General features: G+C 31.7%; 3 protein-coding genes across 7 annotated transcripts; 1 reads left to right on the forward strand and 2 right to left on the reverse strand.

Moving 5' to 3' along the window:
- Positions 1–978: 978 nt before the first annotated feature.
- LOC107962856 (disease resistance protein RUN1) lies at positions 979–7380 on the reverse strand. 4 transcript variants are annotated; one of them, XM_041080098.1, is made up of 7 exons: positions 6714–7380; positions 5352–6447; positions 4894–4973; positions 4047–4287; positions 2823–3905; positions 1922–2689; positions 979–1273 (listed from the first exon to the last, which is right to left on the reverse strand). In XM_041080098.1, the coding sequence occupies exons 2-5, from the start codon at positions 6348–6350 to the stop codon at positions 3804–3806; spliced, it is 1422 nt and encodes a 473-aa protein (XP_040936032.1). In that variant the 5' UTR covers positions 6351–6447; positions 6714–7380; the 3' UTR covers positions 979–1273; positions 1922–2689; positions 2823–3803. The 4 variants fall into 4 exon arrangements, with proteins under 4 accessions (XP_040936032.1, XP_016754898.1, XP_016754912.2 ...); XM_016899409.2 differs by lacking the exon at positions 979–1273 and having other exon boundaries at positions 1820–2689; XM_016899423.2 differs by lacking the exons at positions 979–1273; positions 5352–6447 and having other exon boundaries at positions 1820–2689; positions 4047–4156; positions 6714–6770.
- Positions 6601–7180, reverse strand: LOC107954815 (disease resistance protein RUN1-like). The gene has a single exon (XM_016890505.2). The coding sequence runs from the start codon at positions 7178–7180 to the stop codon at positions 6785–6787; it is 396 nt and encodes a 131-aa protein (XP_016745994.1). The 3' UTR covers positions 6601–6784.
- Positions 7381–13147: 5767 nt separating the features above from the next.
- Positions 13148–18815, forward strand: LOC107962874 (probable ADP-ribosylation factor GTPase-activating protein AGD14). 2 transcript variants are annotated; one of them, XR_001701810.2, is made up of 13 exons: positions 13148–13470; positions 14014–14075; positions 14590–14677; positions 14763–14824; positions 14910–15006; positions 15108–15560; positions 16195–16869; positions 17034–17144; positions 17222–17338; positions 17440–17539; positions 17994–18102; positions 18184–18229; positions 18329–18341. XR_001701810.2 is itself a non-coding variant. In XM_016899432.2 (13 exons), exons 1-13 carry the CDS (start codon positions 13375–13377, stop codon positions 18381–18383), a joined length of 2058 nt encoding a protein of 685 aa, XP_016754921.2. In that variant the 5' UTR covers positions 13149–13374; the 3' UTR covers positions 18384–18815. The 2 variants fall into 2 exon arrangements, 1 of the variants encoding a protein (XP_016754921.2); XM_016899432.2 differs by having other exon boundaries at positions 13149–13470; positions 17440–17526; positions 18329–18815.
- The last annotated feature ends 328 nt before the right edge of the window (positions 18816–19143 follow it).

The raw sequence follows: 19143 nt of genomic DNA on the forward strand, positions 1-19143 counted from the left end.
ACTCCCTGTTTCCCAAACACGCGAAAAAAGCCAATTTTGAGGGTTTCTGAGCATTCTAAAGTCTATAAATACATACTAGAAGAGGACCTAAAGGGGGACGCAGAGTAGAACGCAGAAAAGACTCGAAGAACGCCAACGGGTTCAACTCAGAAGCAAGATCTCCTTCAAGACTAAAGATCTCCATTCAATTTCTCTCGAAGTTTTTGGGTTTCTTTATGTTTTGTAGTTTTCCTAATTTTGAGATGTTTTCCTCCAAAAGTATGAACTAAATTCCCTAGATTCCTAGGGAAAGTGAAACCTAAAACGGATGATGAGTTAATAAGTGAAAGAAACAACATCATTCCTTTATTAACAATTACAGAAAAAACAAAAATGAGCTAAAAAAATTTGTTTTGAGGGCTTTGTGACATAGAAGAATAACAGCGTCCTGGCACTGGACGGTGTGAGAATAATAAAGCTCCCTCTGCTTCAATGCAGAAAGAGTAATATAGGGAGAATCCTACTAAGAACAGGAGGGGACAATTTCCAGATGGTTATTCTAAGAACAGCAAAAAGAGTAATCAAAGGCTTGAAAGGTCGAATTCTGTGGGGTGCTTCAAATCCTTACTCTGTGGGCAATGAGCCATATCATAGCCTATATTAGTACCAATATTTAACACTTATGCTGGTTTGAACAGACTGTATAAAACGATTACATCAATTTCAATCACATAAATTTGTTTGAATAGACTTTTATGCATTCTTACTGGAGGGAGAATTTAGTGACAATTCATTCTACTATTATGTATTAAATGAACAAATCCAATTTAGAATATAACTTGAGATTTATTTATTTCGTACAATTGTCTTTAAAAACATTTAAATCTATTAATTCTTTGAATCTCAATATTTCAGATGTTTTTTTTTTGTAAAGTTATAACATCTTCATTGTAAAAAGAATAAAAGTTAAATTGTTAAATTTTATAAACACTAACAACCTTTTTATCATCATGCCTAATTTAAAAGGTTTTATTGACATTACAATTAAATTGTTATTTGAATTTACATTTTACAAACAACAAACTCAAAAAAGTTCATTTAAAATATAAAATAGTATAATGTACATTACATGTAAAAAAGCAACTAATTATATATTAACACAATCTCTTTCTTGAAATCTTAATTTCCTAAATTTATTCGAGCCTATAATTGTTAAAGTCTTTGCTTCCATTTCAACATGATGACTTTTGTTGGTCCCTCACTTGCATGATCCTTTGAGTAGACTTTCATGCTTCTGTTGGTCCAGAGGACAAAACAAAAACACATTGACATCATCTATATCACTCACATATTAACTTACCTCAAATTCATATATTTTTGTTGATATCACAGAAAACACTATTATCGAAAATCTTGCTTACGTCAATCAAACACCAAATCTTTACTTCTCTAAACCCTAACATTATACAAAAACAAAGAAAAATCTACTGAATTTTTAAAAAAAAATATTGAATATGAATATTTCTCTCACATGGAAAAGATTTTCCAATTAATTAAAAGAGTATTCTTTATATTTATATTTGAATAAGTGTTAAAAATAAATGTTTAAACATAAATACTTTATGAAAAATATAAATCGAAAAGTTAGTTTAAGTTATGAAATTTAAATGGTACTTTAAATTAGAAGGAATTAAAACAAGCTAAATGTACACATTTCAATTATGTAAAAAGGAATGAATTGAGTGACTAAAATTTTAAATGGTATAAAAAATCACGTTATCAACATTTGATATATGAATAAAAATTTTAAAACTATTTGATAAAAGTATCATAACTCAAATGAAAATAAATATAATATGATTACTTTAAATGAAATAAAAGATATAAACAACATAGATGTGTAAAAACAAGTTAATAGGACAAGGTAGGTTAAGTAGTTTACCACAGTAAATGTTACCCTTCTTCCTTTGTTTATAATTGGCCCATCATAAAATTGAAAAATTTTTGCATTCGTTTGGGTTGCGGCCCTTCTTCCTCTGTTTCCTCGTAGATATTATGTTTTCGTTTTATGCGAGAAGTGCTACCTACTGATCCATCATTGTGACCAGAGTATCGGTGGATGTGTTCAAAACTGGGACAAGACTGAGTGGTATGGCACTGCAACTCTTTTATTTCTTCCAAATCTTTCCCATACACTATTCTAACACCACAATTCTTCACCTTAGCATTGTCTTCAAAATCTGAGTCTGAGAAAGACACCTCAAGCTCATCGCATTTCTGATCTAAGCAATCTGTTGTCCATAAATTATTGGTTTCACAGTCACCATATTTATCCTCCGAAAATGGACATAATTCATCACGTGACCAATAACAAAGAAAAAGGTGATCTTTCATTACGGGCTGGTTAATTTCTTTACCCATCAGCCAGCCACCCCAATGAACCCTTCGATGGTTTCTCCCTTGAAAAATAGTTCCATTACAGCTGGCTTTTTCACAATTTCTACAATAGATATATGCTCCACAACCGATAACCTCGTTATCCCTTGAAGCATCATTATTGACAAAAATGCAGCAACAAGCAACGCCAATCCATTCACTATCTTTCCGAAAGGGGATCTTAATTGAAGAGTCACTTTTGTTGGCTAAACCAGTCCGGGATTTCACTTCCTGGCATAATAACTTCAAACTTTTTTCTTGAATTTGCAAATCCCTGCAAAATAAAACACAAGCAGTTTAGTAATTAAAACCATAAATCTCAAGTATGAGATTTTGTAAGGGAGAAAACTAAAACCATAAATCTCAAGTATGAGATTTTGTAAGGGAGAAAATAGAGATTAATCGACCTTGAGATGTCTTTTCAGCAGTGTTAATGCTTTGATATTCTCAGCCAATTTGAAGCAGTTAATGGCTCTAATGAAATCCAAATCCACTAAATTGCTTACATTTGATAGACTTGCAACTACTTTAAGTGAAGCACAATCATCTATACGCATATCTTTTATACTTGTTGGTAGCTCAGGCAATGATTTAAGCTTCATGCAACTTGATAATTGAAGTGAGTCAAGCCTGGAAAGTTGAGTAAGAGCCAAAGGAATGGTGATGAAATTGTTACCCCTAAGATAAAGATATCTCAAAGAGGATAGACCATGAATATCTGCTTCACCAAGAGTGCACATGTTGCAATTTGACAATTCAAGAGACTCAAGCTTTGAGAGTCCAGTAAGAGATGCAGGTATGCTGATGAAATTGTTACCACTAAGATCAAGATCTGTCAAGGAGGATAGGCAAGAAATATCACTAGGAATATCTCCTTCACAAAGATTGCAGTCCCTTAGTTTTAGCTCTCTTAATGAACTCAAACATGACAACAAAGGTAACATCCGAGCCATGGGATTCGTCCTTCTTCCTTGGAATACCTTGAAAAGAGAAGGCAAATTTGGTCGTAACTTTGATGATGGTCCTTTGCACCCATTGAAAGACAGAATTTTAATATTTTTCAATTTAAAAATGAAGGATGGTGGCTCTGTTATGGTTGTTTCACTCCAGTCGAGCTCTTCCAAAAACTTTGCTTGCTGCAAATTGTCCGATAAACTTTCAACTCTATAACAACCAGAAAGGTCTAGAGTTTTTAGACGTTCCATTTTCCCATCAATCTCCGGAAACCTTATAAGACTTGAGCAACCCGAAAGAATTAATGTTTCAAGAGATTTCATTCCGATTTTGGTCGGAAGAGTCCTAAGACTTTTGCAATCTCTTAAATTCAAAAGTTTAAGGTTCTTAAGCACTCCAATTGATGGATGAACATCCACTAATTTGGTACAACCTTATAAAATCAAAACTTCAAGATTTAGTGCTGTTGTGAAGTCTGGTGTCTTGATCAGGTTTTGAGACCCTTCGAGGTTCATCATTTTCAACTTATTCAAGGGCTGTTGAAGAAAATAATAAATTAGAGAGAAAAGAGAAAACAATATAATGCTCATTTTTGTTTTCTGTTTTATCTTAATCAAATTTTAATCATTTATATTAAAATAAGCTAAAACACTAGGATGAGATGAGTTAATTCTTACTCTATTTCCCTTCCATAATTGTTCAATGCAACTATATGGTAAGAGAAGTGCGACAAGATTATCCGGTTGAAAGCTTGAAGGTAACGATCTTAAAGGACATCCTTTCCAATCTAAAAGTCGTAACTCATTAGAAAGATATTTGAGATTATCACAATTTGATAGGCAAAGTACTTTGAGCAAGCTCAATTTTTTCATCTTTAAGAAAATATCGGCACTCAAATTGAGCATCCAGCTCGATTCCCTAATGATCATGAGCAAAACAAAAATGAGCTTTGAAAGCAAAAACATTCAATATCTAAAAGCTATGTCACATTGATATTATTTTTTTAAGTACCTATATTCAATGCTTATATCTAATATGAATATTAATATTAATATATTATCTTTTAAAAACTCTTTAAATACATGAAAAGCCTTTTCTAAACAAATTTGAACATAGCCATATAAAAGACATATTTACATTTAATAGTCATATCAGACCACGTCAAGTTATCTAATCTTAAAAAAATTTGAATTAATATTTTGATTTATATTTAGTTCGCAAACAATATATATTTCTATACAAGTTAATGAACGAAACAATGACACATAATTAAAAAAGAAATCATTTTCATTTAAAAAAAACTTATTAGGGCATGTTATAATCTAATTCATTGATATATACTATTATGTAATAAACATATATCATTAATATTTCAAAAAGACATACATTTTTCTATTGATACTTTTGAAAGAGTAATATGTTGCTAGATAAATTTCATAATTAAACATTGGAATATTAACATAAAAAAAATTATAATCATTATTTATAATACACAAATATATAAGTTTAAGCATGTCTTCTTACCTTTTATTATCTATAGTTGTGCTCTCGATCATTTCTGTAACTTTACTATTGATGATTATACCTTCAATCATTTCTGTAGTCTAAAAAAATCAAAAATAAAATAAATAATATATAACATAAGATACAATTTTAAAATTTTTATTTAACATTATTATACTCAAAATGTAATAAATAAAGCATTTTAAACAAAGTAAGAACAGTATCTAATGAGGGTAATGCAATGCAATGAAATTAAATATTTATTTTTACAACTTTTTGTAAACATCAAACAATACTTATAAATTAATTATCATTTTCTAAGTATCGTTGTATCAATCAATTAGATAAGCTTTGAATTAATATTATATTTGTATTGTATCAATCAATTAGACTAGACTTTAAATTTATATCATATATTAATTAGATATTTTATATTTAAAAAAAAAGAAATAGTATGTATTTTTTGTTGAATGACTTACCGTATTTTTTGTTAGAATATGATGAATATCTATTTCCTTCCACAATCTACAACGTTTTCCAAGATCATCAACATATTTTTCTTGAACAATTTTTCTTCCCATTTCTTGCAACAAGGCATGCATCCACAAACGTTGGTTGTTATTATCAACTTTTATGAGAGATTTCTTAACGAGAACATCAATTCCAATATCTGGAAAAAACTCACAACCCTCTAATATTTTCATTACAAAATCTTTCTTCTCCCCATTGAAGAAGCATGCTACATCTAAAAATATATTCTTCTCTCTTTCTACCAGCCCATCAAAACTAATTCGAAGTTTATTGAGAATTTCTTTATTAGAATCTCTTTTAAGTCTTTCAATCGCACTTCTCCATTGAGTCGCATCTCTACCGCACAAAAAGGAACCAAAAACTTCGAGAGCTAAAGGGAGCCCATCAGCATAATTTACAACTTGATTAGAAAGTTCAATAAAATCATCTTTCGGTATTGTATCACTCTGGAAAGCTTTCAAATTGAAAAGTTGAAGTGCATCTTCGAGATTCAATGTTGTGGCCTTATACACATCATCAATTTGGCAAGATTGAAGTAAATGTTCGTCTCTTGTCGTTACAATGATTCTACTCCCTAATCCAAACCAATCATGCCTTCCAACCAAGCATTTTAAGTGTTGTATGTTATCAACATCATCAAGAACAACAAGAACCTTTTTGCGAGACAACATATGACTAATTATGTCACTCCCTTCAAGAACATTGAAAAAGTTAAAGCATTCATCATGAAAGATCTCTGAAAGAAATTGTTTTTGTAAAGAAACTAATCCACATTTGTCTGAAACTTCTCGAATATCAGCAATAAAGCTTTTACTTTCAAAATGATGTGACATTTGATTGTAAACAAGTCTTGCGAGTGTTGTTTTACCGATACCACCCATTCCGCAAATCCCTATAATGCGGACATCATTTTCCCCTATATTTATTTTCAAATATAAATCTTTCATGCGTTCACTAATTCCAACCAAGTCACTACGAGTAACTGGCCGACGTAGTTTTGCTGATATCTTCTGAACAATCTCTCTAATAAATTCTGATTCATGCCTACAAGAAAAGAAATTTTAATTTTTTGAATAAAATTTTGTTGATATGTTTCAAAGGCACTTTCTTTTTCAATGAATCATCAAACATAATGTAGTTTGGAAGCAAACAAGAACTAATAAGAATAAGAAAGCAAGATCTGTTGCGGAGCCAGAATACAAAATTTGCTCTTTTATTGAAATATGACACTCTTCATTAAACACATAGGATTAGAAAGAAAAAATATATATCCAAAAAACTAGAAAATAAAGAAGAAAAGAAAGAATTACCTGTTATTTAAATGCCATCCCTTGATTGCAGCCACTTGAATTAAAGCATTTCGCCATCTTTGTATCTCTCTTTATGTCTGGCAAAGGCTTCTTCCAACTTTCCCTTTTTGTTTTCTTAAATCAGATGGATCAACATCGTAAAAAATTGGAAACACTTTATGGCCGTCGTTGTTATGTTGTTTAACAATCTCAGCAAGCTCCTCCAAGCACCAACTTGAAAAGGCATAAGTTTCTGAAAAAACGATTACCGAGCACCATGATTGCTGAATTGCTTTAAGGAGTTCTGATGCGATCTCTTCTCCGGCCTCCAGCTTTGGGTCATCCCTGAAAGTGACGATCCCATTCCTCTTTAGAGCAGCATAGAGATGATCGGTGAAGTTTTTGCGAGTATCTTCATCTCTAAAACTCAAGAAAACATCATATTTCTTTCTAGAAATGTATGAGGAAGTTGAAGGTAATGACAACATGACGATGTTTGAGAAGAAAAATATATCTCGATGTAGTGTTTAAAATCAGAAAACCGATCGTTCAATACGTCTCAAAGAAACTAGAAACAATAAGAATATGAGAATGAAGGAGAAAAACAGATCAAAATTCCAGGGAAGAATACAGGTGGTTTCTAAGCAATTTCTCTATAACCTTTTCGTTTTCCAAATGAATGCGCGTAGGTGTGAAAACTGGGGGTCATAAATGAGTGATGCATGTTCTTTCCAGGAAGAATCCAAGAAGGTGGGTGTTGACAAAATGGAGCCTACAATAATCATAAGTAAACAGTATAGTGTTAGACGGTTTGTGTTTTACTTACTTTCTTTTACGTAATCATATCTTTCTAACTATATATTAAATGAGTATTTGGTGACACCTGTTCAGGGAGGAAAATGTTGAGACTACTTGGTGGAAATGAATAATGGGTAATTTTAATTTGGGTCCCTCACATTTTTCCATTTATATGATTAAGTTCTATTTGAAGCATTTAAAATGTTCATTAGGTACAGACTAAAATAAGTTATATTTACCCAGTATCATAGAGTTTTATGTATGAATACAATTTATTAATTATTTTGAATGATTATAATTGAAAAATAATTTATTACTTTAATAATTTTTTCCTTTTACATAGAAAATATTGAATTTCAATTTTAGCCTCTTTATTATGCCTAAATTTGAGATTTAGTCTCTATAATTTAATTTCTAATTTTTTTCCTTTTAAGAATCAATGTTTCAAGGGATTTCACTCCAATTCTAGTTGGAAGACTTCTAAGACTTTTGCCGTCTCTGAAATTCAAAAATTTAAGCTTCTTAAGCACTCCTAGTGATGGATGGACATCTACAATACTAAAGTCTGGTGTCTTTGATTTGGGAAAAGTTGATCACTTTCAACTTATATAGGGGCTATTGAAAACAATAATAACTTAAAAAGCAATGAAAAAACATAAAAAAAAACTCATTTTTGTTTTTATATTCTTATCATAACCAAATTTCAATCATCCATCTTCAAATAAGCTAAAACAAGGATCAATGAACTAATTCTTACTCTATTTCCCCTCCATTGTTGTTCAATGCGAGTGTGTGATAAGAGAAATGAAACAAGGTTATTCGGCTGAAAGCTTGAAGGCAATGATCTTGGGTCTCATTTCCAATCTAAAAACTATATGTATATAGATCATTGCTTTTGAAGTTTTGTTGTACAGGGACGGGTGATCGGCATGGGAATTTTACGTTTACATGTAAGAAGTAGAAGAGAAGAACTGGCCAAAACGCTGGAAATACCGAATGTATGTATGTGTATGTCTGTGTGTATATATATATGATAGCTCTTTCTCTTTATCTTCTATGTGTGTATATATTGGTGTTTAATTTTGATCTTAAACTATTTCTATCAAGTTTTTTTTTTCCATGTTGTTGCAGTAAAGAAGCTGAGATTCCTATATGTTGCCAACGGTGCAGGGTGGCCGTGGTAGTGCCAGTGAGAATCCTGTGAGGGAAATATGCTTGCCCATCGAGGAAGGTGCAGTACGCAGCTCATTAACATGGTTTGGGATCATTAATACATAATATGTATTGGAAGAGTTGTTGAAACCTTTTCTTTTTATCTGTTTTTATGTTGGATCAATTTGAGATATAATTAATCTCATAATTTGTAGGTTGTTGTTAAGAATTATTCTCATCTTTTATCTATTGATTCAGTTTTGTTTGAATCGGATCAATCGATCGATTGGATCTGGAGCCGACAGAGTATTGGTTCGAAGAGTGATTTTGAATTGATTAGATTAAAACTAACCTGTTAAAAATTAATTAAATGAATTGAAACTTTATTTTAATATTTTTAAATTTTAGTAATTTTTAATCATTGGACCAACAAAATAATAACCTATCCAATTCGACTACAAATCCAATTTAAAAAACATTAAATTGATTTCAGCATAAATTTTATTATATCGATATTACTTTATAAGCAGTGGATAATGGAATGCTATTAGTTTCTATGGATATGGTGTGGAGGTAGTAAATTCAGCAAACCCTGGTTCCACCATCCATAATAGCAAGCCATGCTATTACAAAAGATTTTATTCAAAATATGACTTCAATAATGTTGTATAAAATATTTAAAAAATATTAGATTTGTTCAAGTGTAAATCGTTCAAGTCTAAAAACTCATTCAAAATTTAAGAGGATTTGAATAAAAATATTAGGCTTAAATCGGGTCGGGTAAATTAGACTCATTTAAAATATGAGTTGGATTTAGGTTTTAATATTCAAAGCTCAAGCTCAACTCAACTCGACCAATTTTTAAATTTATCATATATTATTTTTCATTTATTTTATATATTATATAATTTATATCATATGAAGAAAAGTGAAAGAAATTAATTAATTCATTTCATGAATTGGACCACATGATTCAAAGAAAAAACAAAGATACAACAAACTCTCACTGTCACTGATAATGGACAAGCTCTATTAACACAGACAAAGACATCAACATACCAAGAATAGAACATTATAGTATGTTGACAACCGATTTTGTCACGACTCAAACACGACATATCTAAAGTGACTGTAAGCAACTAACATGATAAGAAAATCAATCCTGAGAGTCCAAAGTGAGGGCAAAATCAACAAGAAAACTAAGTTTTTATTAAACTGAAAGGGAAGATGATAAATCTATCCCTAAAAACACTTGCAAAAATAAGACTACTGGCAAAAGCAAGACTAATACTTGTACATGAACTATTGTTATAACTATCACTCGGGCCTGACACATGGCACATCTAGGAGGCTCCATGTAGATAATAGAGAATGTCCTACATCTAACCACTCATTCGGATTGCCCTCAATCAATCCACCTCCTAGCCTACTATAGACCACTTGCTTTTATGGGAAGCACTTCCCCTTCTACTTAGCTACTTTCTCACCATGGTCTAGCAACTCGCTTTTCAGTATGAACATTCTCTTGAGCAATCAATAGGACTCATTTGTGCATAACAACTCCGTATCGCTTAAATGAATACCATAATGGACCCCACAACACACGATCTTAAAGTGCTCCATGATGGCAACCTCCTTTGTAACAACCTGTCACATCACGTAATCCATTATATTAATATATGTTAGCGTAATAATATAATTTTAAAATTAAATTATTATGGAAGAGTATAAATGTAATTTTTTTAATATAAATATATGAAATAATTTGGGGATAAATCTCAAAACTATACATGAAATTTGGTCTAATGTGCAATTTTATACATAAAATTTTAGTTTGTATCCAATTCTCACAAATTATTAATATAGTATCATTTTATGTTAATATATTGCATACACATATAATTATATTTATCCAATATAAATATAAATTGATGTACTTTATTTCTTTAAATGTGTATGATTTAACCACAATCAAAGTTTCATGTATAATTTTGAATCAAAATCAAAATTTCATGTCTATAACTGCACCAAATCAAAGTTTATTTATCAAATTGCACATTAAATCAAAGTTACTATATAATTTTGAGATTTATCCCAATATTTTAAGACCTATATAATAAAATAATGTAAAAAAAATTAAAACAAATAGTTATGCCGCCATCAAGATTATATATACATGACACAAAAACAAATATGCTAAACTCTTACATAAAATGAATCATTACTATGTCAAATTTTATTTAAATTTAAATTTATAGTACTTTGAAGAAAAATATAATGTAAATATACTTATTAAATGAATATGAGAAATTATGTAAAATACAAGATGAATATAAATGTTGAGTGTAGTGGTAAAGCACATTATATTTTTAAAGAATAAATACGAATTCAAATATTATTAAAAGGATAGCCACGTGCCTCAAACATAAACAATAAAACGAATATATTGAATAATTATGATAAACTATATAAAATATATTATAACATGTAAGTAATGTAAACATGACATACATATACAATATGCCAATATATATAATTAATTTCTAATGTGTAAAAAAATATATAAATTAAAAAAAAAATATTCCTGTAGAGAATAAAGAAGAAGTAAAGGAAACAATAAGTATATTAAGTAGGTAGCATGATAAAGGCAGCAACTTTGGTACCTACCTGGTTGACCATTAAAATCATCGAGTTTAGGGATGACGACCCATTTTAGATAAGTTTTTACTTTTGATAATCTAAAATTTTAAGGATTGGTTTTATAATTTTTAAAAAATTTCTTTTTATTATGATTTGGTATGGTCTAGTTTTAAAAAATTTCTTTTTATTATGATAAGGTGGTTTTAATGGGTGGCTAAATTAGTTTGAGTTAGGGAAATGAATAAAGTTTGTTGAGTTATTCGGATTTGAGTCAATTTTGATTTTTATAATTTGGATATAAAAAATTTTAAATAATAATTGAAAAATATTTTAACATAATTTGATTAAATTTCTAAATTAACTCAAATAAATTTAATAAGATTTAAATTTTATTTCACTCATTTTAATTTGAAAAAAAATTAAATTAATTTTTATTAATAAATTAAGACTTATTAACTTAATTAATTTAATTTTTTTCATTTAATCCATGCGTACCCGTAAACTAACTAAGCCATATATGAACTAACAAAACACTTGTATTAAAATCAAAGATTCCATTAAGACCTAATTAGAAATTCAGTTCCTCTTTTCATTTAACTTGACCTAAATTCACGTATTTTAAAAAGAATATATATTTTAATATTAAAAATATTAAACGTTTGATGAAATTTAAGTTTCACTTATAATATATATTGGGGATTGTTCGTATAATCAGTGAAATAATAAATGTGGAGAAAAACGAATATAATTATTTTACGTAAAAAAACTCTTTCAAAGAAAATAAAAACCACGGACAAATGAGGCTTCGGCTTAACATTAATGGAGTAAACAGAACAAGAGTACAATGAGAACACAAAAACCCAAACCCCGAATACAAAGTTCACTCCCAAAGCTCTCACAAAAGGGATTTCATAAAATTCTCTCAAAATCTCACCAAAACTCCATATGTAATTACATCTTGTCACCCTCAAAGAAGAGCCATTATTGATTCGCGTGTCAAAACAAGAATACAATGACCCCTTTAAATAGAGAGAGAGAGAAAGGGAGAAGGGCTAAAATGACTAAAATATCACTGAAGTAATCAGAGTTCAACTAAGAGATGAAGAAGTAATGCTTGGAGTCTAAAACGCAACTACATTAGGTGAGATATCGTCGCGACATCATGAATCTCCTCTTCATGACATCGCCCCTGCTCCTACCTCAAGAGATCTTTGCTCGTCCCGATGACCCTCGTCACGACGTTGCCGCTTGCTCGTCGTGACATCATGCTTGGAGTCTAAAACGCAGCTACATTAGGTGAAATATCGTTGCGACGTCATAACTCTCCTCTTCGTGACGTCGCCCCTACTCCTACCTCAAGAGATCTTTGCTTGTCCCCCGATGACCCTCGTCACGATGTTGCCGCTTGTTCGTTGTGACATCATGCGTCTGTTAAACGTCCGATAAATGCCAGTCACACCACACAATATAAATGAAAAAAAATTATGTAGGCATATTTAAGATTAAGTCTTATTATAGTTTTTTAGATTTATTGTGAGTTTTTTTTTGTAAATTTTTTATAAAAATATAAAAGATAAAAAATATTTTTTAGTAATATTTGTTAATTTGTAAAAATAATACGTTTTTAATTATTGATATTTTATTCACTCATAACATCAATGAGATTTAAATATATATATATATTTATATAGAATATTTTACATATAAAGGAATTAGAATTGTTAAAATTAAGATAGATGGACTAAATTTGAAAGAAATGTGTACTAGAAGGACTACTTAGAGAAGATGATCAATGAAGAAATAAATAATTAAATAACCATTTTTATTTTTTGTTTTCCCTTAAATTAATTATCACTGCTGAGGCTGACTAAAACAAAGACTTTCCTTTTCTTGTAACAAAAAAATCCCCTCGAAAGGCCAAAACCCGAAACCTCTAAATTTCTCAATTTTCTTTCATTTCTGCTTTCATACAAGTTTATTTCGAGCCAAAAGTTACAAATTCCTACTGGGTTTTTTATAAAATTTGAAACTTTTAGGGTTCTTTTGAGGCTTTTGTTAATTTTGGAAGATCAAAAATTATCTCTTTTCAGCAATGGGAAGTAGAAAAGAAGAAGAAAGAAACGAGAAGATAATACGAGGTCTCATGAAACTGCCTCCAAATCGTCGTTGCATTAACTGTAACAGTTTGGTAATTTTTTTTTCAAACTTCTCTTCCTATTTTTTAGATTAAAAAAAGCTTTTGGATTGTGGGTTTCTGTAGTTAAGGTCGGCTAGTGATGCTGGCAAAATATGGTAAAGTGGAAAAAATGGTTTCTTTTTTTTAAAACTCTCTTGGAAGTATTGGTTTTAGCAAATGGGTAATATAATTAAGCTTGAAAAGAAGAATAGGAGAAAAGAAAATGAGATAGATTTGAGGTTATTAAAAAGGGTTTTTGTAATTGGGTTTTCCTTTTCTTGATTGTTTTGTAATTAGTTTAACTACCGTTTTGATAGCCAATGTTTGTTTGGAGGCTAGGAAATTGAAAAAGGAAAAAATAAAGATGATGGATTTGGGGTTTAGAAATGGTTTTTGAAATTTGGGTTTTCTTGATTTCTTGAATGCAATGCATCTCTCAATAGTTATTTTGAAGATGGATTTAGATTAGCTTTTTATTTATGTTTTAATGTAAAGGGTTTTCTTTTTTCAAGTATCCCTTATTTCTTTGATATTAATTTGTGGTTATTGTTGCAGGGTCCTCAGTATGTTTGCACAAATTTCTGGACTTTCATTTGCATGACATGCAGTGGGATTCAGTGAGTATTTTGTTTTAGTTATTTCAGTATCTACTATCTTGACTTGGAAATTATTTCACTTTGCAAACCTTTGCGTATTTGGAAGTATTTAACTTCGGCAATGCTATGTTACTCGAACTCGGGTGTGAATGTCAAATATGGTATGTATCCAACACGGATAAGTTTTCCGAGGTTTTCCATATTTTTGGAGGATCCTTCATATCCCCCTATCCTTTTATTGGACATGAGTGTTGGACACGGGTATTTGAGATGAAGAATAGGGGCAACATAAGATCGATGCCTTATGATTTCTGAAATTTAAAGGTTTTTGCAGCTTTAATTATTGCTTATGTGATGATTTTAAATTTCATTAACTGAAAGGAGTAAATGCATCATTCTTTTCCTATTTGATCGTTGATAATTCATTTCTATTTACTTTGCGTGATTATGTTGGAGTGACACGTCACCACATATCAAGCCTTTCAAATCTTTACCCTTTTTTTTGTCTTTTGCTGGATTCATTTGTGTATTGTAGTCGTGAGTTCACTCATCGCGTAAAGTCTGTATCAATGTCAAAGTTCACTAAACAGGAAGTTGAAGCGCTTCAGAATGGCGGGAATCAGGTTTGAACTACTGTTACATTTGTTTTTATCTAAGCAAGATTGTGATGCTTATTATAATACCTTTTTTTTTTTTTACTTTTTTTAGCGTGCACGAGATATTTATCTTAAGGATTGGGACCTGCAGAGGCAAAGATTGCCGGACAGCAGGTTCAAAATATGTGATTTCTCACTTAAAGTTCTAGGCTTGTTCTTGATAGGTGTGGGATTTTCTAATAACTCTTTCTCATTGCAGCAATGCTGATAAAATCCGAGAGTTTATAAAGAATGTATATGTGGACAGAAAATATGCTGGAGGAAAATCATCCGACAAGCCTCCTAGAGACATGCAGGTAATTTCTTTTGATATTAGGGTTTTTGAGTTTTTTTTTAGTACACCTTTCTAGATCCTGAGCAGTTGTTTAAATGTGGGATTCTTAAATGAATTTGACAGAGCCATAGAAACCATGAAGATGAAGTAAGACGTGCCAGTTCTTATCATTCTTATTCTCAAAGTCCACCATATGATTATCAATATGAGGATCGGCGTTATGGTAAACAAGTTGCTGCTGCACTTTCTAGGAAGCCTGGTTCAGATCGAGGACACTATGTGGGGAAAGTTTCTAGTTTTGTCTACAGCCCTGGTCGCTTAAGTGATCAAATGTTTGAGGACAGGTTTGCAAATGAGGGATCTGCTCCTAGGGTTTCAGACTACTCTGTATCTAGTGGAGGTGATCCATTCGCATCTGGTACAGGGTCACCGAATTACCGGAAGGACATTGGATTTAGCAGCCCAACTTTTCAACCTCCAAGAGATGTTTTAAGTGAAGATACACATCATCAAATGATCAATCCTTCTCTGGACCCAAGTTCCCAAAACAATGGTGGAGGGATTCCTCCCCGACAGGTCACATATCTCATACTTTTAATTAGTGAGAAGTTTCTTTTCAAGTCCTTCACTACATCTCAAAATATATGATATTTGAAGTATTGTTATGGGAACACCATGCTGATTTTGATGTAATCTAGTGGGAAAGTTCCATATGGTGATTATAAACATCAAGAAAAGAGCTCAACCTTCATGATAAATCATGTAGCTCATAACATATCTAAAAATATTGCAGTTGAGCCTCCGGTTCTTTCCATCATTTCATTCAAAATTCAGACATGATGCATGCTTGGTTTATAGTGAGTTGCTACCCATGAATGCACGATGCATATACAAAGACCTATAAGTATATTCACATTTGAGAGATAATATTGGTGTTTCTTGTAAGTAGCAATGTTATTTTTGCTTACTTTTTGATTGGTGGAATATGAATCTAGCTAATGTTCTTAATGTGTGTTATTAAAAGAGCGCTAATACAGGTTGGCATGACCATAATGTTACCGAATGTGTGAAATGCAAGTGTTTTCAAGAAAAAACTGTTTTTCTTTGTTTGCAGTAGTAATACATGCATTATCATTTGCAATCTCAACACTACTTTTATATCTTAAATCATCTCGTCATAAGCTGACATCAGAACTCATCTTTTTTCTAGAGAACTAAATCCATTGAAAGTTATGGGTCATTTGATGGCAATGCCATGCCTGTCAAGTCATGTAGTTCAGGCATTGGAATTGGACCTGATGTTGTCTCTGAACGTGAACAAATTGATCAGTTCGATCATACTAAAACATCTACTATTATGCAATCATCTGTTCCTGTGAATTATGGTGCCCTGGATCTCTTTAATACACCTGAGGCTTCTGCTTCTCCACCACTAGATTTTTTTCAGTTACCTGCAACATCATCAGAATCTTCCAAAGATTTATTTCAACCTACAGCTGTATCTTCAATGCCACCTGGGGATTTATATAAACCTCCCTCATCTACTCCATCTATAGACTTGTTTGCTGAGATTGCCGAGCAGCACCCCGCTACAAGTTTTGATGGAAAATCACCTGAGTTACCTGTACCTAAAAATGAAGGATGGGCAACATTTGATACTCCTCAGCCTGCAGCATCTGATCCAGTATCCAAAAATCTTTTACCTGCTGTGATGCCCAGTGATGAAGATTTGTCAGTGAAGTTTGACCAACAGTCATCCATAAACACAACCATGCAGTGGTCACCTTTTGAAAATTTTAGTGCTTTTGGGGATTCTTCAGCAATGTCTACTAAATGGCAAGATGGACATGAGGTTCAAGCCCCCCCTGTTGCAACTGGCACTCAGGTAAGCCATTTCACATGCAGGTTTGTGAAGAATAAGAAAGAGATGCTTTAAGCATGCATTTATTCAACGGCTTTATTGCTTGGTCTACATATGGTTACGGTTTGAAATATAAAATTTTCTCTCCTGTCAATTGCATGCTCAAGTGACCCTTTGTCTTTGAACAGTCATGGAATGCTTTTAATGATTCGGTTGAATCACTTCCTCTTGAACCTCAAGTAGTAGCATACGAACATATGGCCACCACTGATGAACATTTGGGCTTAGCAGTTTCAGAGGTTTGCTACTTTTATTTCTAATTATGCCAAAAAGTTCACATTTCTTGTATTTATGTTTAAAATATCTATTCTTGCAGAACCATGATAATTATGGTATCCAAACTGCTGACTCCCATATTGGTTTTCCTGCTGCTACTCTACCATCAGAGAATGGCATAGCACCATTATATGCTCCATCAATGAATCCACTTCCGGTTTGTTCTTTTAACTTACTGGTTCTTTTGTTCTTTATATTATATGGATTCTTATTGAGCTCTTCTTTAATCTAATTTAGGTTCTAAACTTAATTTTGCAGGGAGAGAAAGAGACACAAGCTGCTGATCTTAAACCAACCAACCCATTTGATCTTCCTTTTGATTCTGAATTGGAACAAAGTGATATGGTATATCATACATGTGTGTTTTTTTAACATAATATATCACACATGTTGATCATTCAATATCTTTATTCTTAGTTTTTTTTTTTTTCTCTCTCTAAAACTGGTTAATCTTTCGCTGCAGTTAAAGATGTCTGTTTTTACCTTTTTGCACTTGTCCTATGGAGATGGATTATTTGATTTGTTTACCATTTCTTTCAATGGAATATTTACTCTGATTTTATATTCGTTATTGCATACTTTTGTTCACTTTGTGTTTGGTTGGTTTTGCTGAGAAGTTACCCTTTTTCAAGGCCAAAGGTTACGGGGGAGATAGAGATGACATAATCTTTGAGCCTTGCTTTCAATGCTAATTATGGTTTTCAAGATCGATGGTTTTTGTAGGGAGAAGAGATAGTCTTTTGTTTTTATCTTATGCGGCTGATGTAATATTTATTCTAATCAATTTCTTACTGGTTTATGGCATACCGCAGTTCTTCGATATGAGTTCATTACAAAGCACACTTCCTAATGCTCAGTTGCCTTCCACCTTTCTTGGTGTATCGCAACCATGGCTTCCTCAGAATCCCACACCACCACAAGGTAGGTAGTTAATGTTGTCTTCTTGGAAGAAGAGCCATAATTATTAGTTTCATACTTGGCTAATGGATGTTATTTCTACAGGTGGATTAGTCTACATGTCAGGCCAAACACCAAGTTCGCAATTACCGTAAGTTGTTTTATTATGTTATAGGCAACTTCACATTGTCAATACAATATTCATACATAAGTAACCGTGCACGATCATATGCAACTTCTATATTAACAGGAATGTCCCAGCTCAAGGTCCTGTTGCTTCCATCGGAGGAAATCCTTTCGCGTAGAAACTACTTAGCAACAATAGCTTTTTTTAGTACATTTTCAGTCTGGGTAGTTTCCTGGTTGCCAAAATATAATCAATCTTTCAGTGCGTACATTAGAACTAATTCTACCGTGAAGTGATTCCAATTTTTTTTTCCTTGGCGAAAAATAATACCATTGTGGAGGCTGAAAATTCCGTTTAGTGTTTTGTGTCTTAGAGGCCTCATGCTTGTATGTGATTCAGTTGTTAGAAGCACCCAGGAAAGGGTTGTAGGGGGAGATAGGCTTTGGTTTAATGGTGCTTAGGGTGGCAAAGATAGTATAATGGTATTGTAATTGTTTGCAACTTTCTATTTTGACTGTTTCACTAGCAAAATTGGAGAGGTTTTTAGCAATCTTGAACCGGTTTTTGCTTGAATCCTTCTACAGGTTATGCATACTTGCTTTTACTTTTATTGAGTACTTGAATTTTTGTGTTCTTTTTTTGCTTTGATATTAGACTGCAAAAATTGAAGCAATCTGATGTGCGGTGTTCTTGAAACACTAAACCGACTCCTTAATGTCTCAATTGATGATCTGATTGATATTTTCTGCTTTGTAAAAAGCATTGTTTTCAATGGGGTTTTTAGATTTAACCAGGGTTATTTATGAAAATTTTAAATATATATTAAAAATAATTTAGAGAGATTATTGGGGGTTAAAAATTGAGCAGTTTAAATTTAAAGGATTTTTTACTAGTTGAATTTGAAAATGAATAATTAAGGATAATTAATGTCGTCATTA

This window comes from Gossypium hirsutum, chromosome A11 (genome assembly GCF_007990345.1).
Source record: "Gossypium hirsutum isolate 1008001.06 chromosome A11, Gossypium_hirsutum_v2.1, whole genome shotgun sequence".
Taxonomy (NCBI): domain Eukaryota; kingdom Viridiplantae; phylum Streptophyta; class Magnoliopsida; order Malvales; family Malvaceae; genus Gossypium; species Gossypium hirsutum.

Excerpts from the sequence above, each read along its gene's own strand:
- LOC107962856 (XM_041080098.1), bottom strand. The coding sequence starts at position 6,350 with ATGAAAGATTTATATTTGAAAATAAATATAGGGGAAAATGATGTCCGC. Across the intron at positions 4,288-4,893 it reads ACAACTATAGATAATAAAAG|GGAATCGAGCTGGATGCTCA; the intron begins GTAAGAAGACAT and ends CATGATCATTAG. Across the intron at positions 3,906-4,046 it reads AATTATGGAAGGGAAATAGA|CCCTTGAATAAGTTGAAAAT; the intron begins GTAAGAATTAAC and ends TTTCTTCAACAG.
- LOC107954815 (XM_016890505.2), bottom strand. The coding sequence starts at position 7,180 with ATGTTGTCATTACCTTCAACTTCCTCATACATTTCTAGAAAGAAATAT.
- LOC107962874 (XM_016899432.2), top strand. The coding sequence starts at position 13,375 with ATGGGAAGTAGAAAAGAAGAAGAAAGAAACGAGAAGATAATACGAGGT. Across the intron at positions 15,007-15,107 it reads AGCCTCCTAGAGACATGCAG|AGCCATAGAAACCATGAAGA; the intron begins GTAATTTCTTTT and ends TGAATTTGACAG. Across the intron at positions 17,145-17,221 it reads TGGGCTTAGCAGTTTCAGAG|AACCATGATAATTATGGTAT; the intron begins GTTTGCTACTTT and ends CTATTCTTGCAG.